This window comes from Penaeus vannamei, chromosome 37, assembly GCF_042767895.1.
Source record: "Penaeus vannamei isolate JL-2024 chromosome 37, ASM4276789v1, whole genome shotgun sequence".
In the NCBI taxonomy this organism is placed as follows: domain Eukaryota; kingdom Metazoa; phylum Arthropoda; class Malacostraca; order Decapoda; family Penaeidae; genus Penaeus; species Penaeus vannamei.
Window position 1 is genome coordinate 13,182,668 of NC_091585.1, and position 2,500 is coordinate 13,185,167.

Below are 2,500 nucleotides of genomic sequence, written 5' to 3' on the forward strand. Positions count from 1 at the left end.
ATATATATATATATATATATATATATATATACACACACACACACACACACACACACACACACACACACACACACACACACACATATATACATATATATATGTATATGTGTATATGCATATATTTAGTATATTTATGCGAATGAATACGAGAGAATTCATGGGCGTACACACGCGTTTCCAGGCACATATTTCTTTGTATACATATATATTTTACGAACGTTCATATTACATACGTTACATAGGTTATTTCATTCATCTCTGCTTACCACTGATTTGTCTTCGGAAAACAAAACAACAAAAAAACAAAAAAGATCCGACGTTAACGCAGAGGCAGATGGAGGTTACTCTAGATACGAGTGGCGTCGTCAAGGTCTACATACTTACATAGACCTTGGGCGTCGTTGCTTCGGGAAGACGTGGTACAGCATCGATGACGTCATGTTGGCGAGGTCTTATCAGGGGAGAGACATTCGGGTCAATTTTTCTTCTCTCTCTCTCTCTCTCTCTCTCTCTTTTTCTTTCTTTTCTTTTGTTATGTGCTCGAGAATCCCTTCGTCCCTCTCGGTCACTTCCGCCAGGACCCATTGGTTAGCCGTCGGAAGGACCAAGTCTCCGTCATCTTTCAGGATCCCTTGAGAGTCCTATGAGAATCCCTTGAGAATCGTCCAATCGTGATTATCGTGACTTCTAGCATTTCTTCCTTATCCTCACATATTTCACCCCCCCCCCAGGAAAAAAACTGCAGCATTCACACACTTCTTCAAGTCCTACCAGCGCGCCCTTCGTCCTTTCTCTCTCTCTCCCTCTCTTTCAAGCCTTCCCCCTTTCTCCTCTCCCACGCTTCTCTTCCTTCACCCTTTCCCTCTCTCCTTCCCATTCCAGCCTTCCCCCTATCTCCTCTCCCACATCCCTCTACCTTCCCCTTTCCCTCTCTCCCTCTCCTTCCATCCTCCTCCATTTAGCTTCTCACACGCCCCTCTTCCCTCCCCTTTCCCCTTATTTTTGAACTGCCTGTGGCCTGTGTCCCTTCCTCTCGCTCCCTCCTACTCCCTGCTTCCTCCTCTTTCTTACTTTTTAATTCCTCCCTTATATATGCGTGTGTATGTATGATGTGTGTATGTGTTTCTCTCTTTATATTCCATCTCTGTATGTCAGAATAGTGCTTTTGAGGACACCAAAGCTACAGATAACGATTCAAGGCGGACTTTATTCAATGAATTTTCTTCCAGCAAGCACCCTATTGCCCAGGCCGAGACAACGTTTCTTTCGTTATAGAAAGCGCGAAGGTCGGGAGAAAACCTTCCAATGAACTGAAGAATATTTTGAGTGGATGAACTCGGCGAAAGCGTCGAATTACCTCATTTCGTACATCGAACCACTTAAAAATGAATCGAATTGCAAATTTTGATAAGAAGGGCATGACAGTAACAGCTAGAAATATTGTGAGCACACAAAAAAGAAAGAATAGACTGAAAATGGATAAAATTCAAGTAATATAGAAAACGAGCTAAAATGTATATTCTTTTATCTCTGATAATACTTTCATATCTTGTCAGGGGATACAGCACTACACATTGCAGCCTCCCAAGGCCATCTCCATGTCCTGTTTACGCTGGTGAAACTTGGCGCCGCAACAAACGTGAGGAACGGCCGAGGAGAGACTCCCAAGGAACTGCTGGAAGGAACTTCCACCACTGGAAATTACGACATGGAAATCTTCAAAGGCATCTCGCTGGTAATGGCGCTGGAATCTGCTGATAGAAACTTAATCTATATTCTATTGGGTTTTTACGATGCTAGCTTGTGTTTCCATACATGGCAAATGATTTTCGTCTTTTTTTTTCGTTATACATCCTAATCAATGTTGAATCAATTCCATGCTCACCAGGATGATTCGATTTACAGATAGAAATAATGGAGAAATACCTCGCAGCTGAAAAGGGAAAGGCCAGCCTACGGAGAGAAAACATGTCGTTTCAGGTCAGTGAGAGATGGAGCTTCTGTAGTGGATCTGCTGTTTCAGGAAGAAAGACTTGCGTTGTGGAGGGGAACTGGTCGAGGGGGAAATGGGAATTACATCAGAGAAAGAGAGTGAATGGATGAGTGAGTGACAGAGACAGAGATATAGAGAAAGAGAAAGACAGAGTGAATGGGTGAGTGAGTGAGTGAAGAGACATAGAGATAGAGAGAGAAAGGGAGAGAGAGAGAGGAGAAAGAGAGAAGAGAGAAAAGAGAAAGAGAAAGAGAAAGAGGGAGTGGAAGGGAGAGGGAGGGGGGGAGGAGAAAGAAAGGAGAGACAGTATGTGTGAGAGTGCGTGTGTGAGAGAAGAAGTGAGAGCGAGAGAGTTTGTATATGTGCATGTGATCTCAAATATGGTGTTAGTGTGAATGTGTGTGTGTAAGAGAGGGAGAGAGAGAGAGGAAGGAAGGGGTGGAAGAAAGATAGAAACAGAAATAGCCATCTCGTCATACAGACTCAAGCATTTACGAGTAAACACGC

At 43.4% G+C, this 2,500-nt stretch overlaps 1 protein-coding gene across 14 annotated transcripts in view; it reads left to right on the plus strand.

Annotated features, from left to right (window-relative positions):
• Positions 1-2,500, plus strand: part of LOC113800681 (CARD- and ANK-domain containing inflammasome adapter protein) — a 94,445-nt gene that overhangs the window by 83,790 nt on the left and 8,155 nt on the right. For 12 of the 14 annotated variants that reach the window (XM_070115577.1, XM_070115581.1, XM_070115576.1 and 9 more), the window contains 2 exons: positions 1,557-1,735; positions 1,906-1,980. The exons of the other annotated variants lie outside the window; for them this stretch is intronic. In XM_070115577.1, coding sequence (XP_069971678.1) covers positions 1,557-1,735; positions 1,906-1,980 — 254 coding nt within the window. The remainder of the gene's footprint in view (positions 1-1,556; positions 1,736-1,905; positions 1,981-2,500) is intronic. 14 annotated transcript variants of the gene reach the window in all.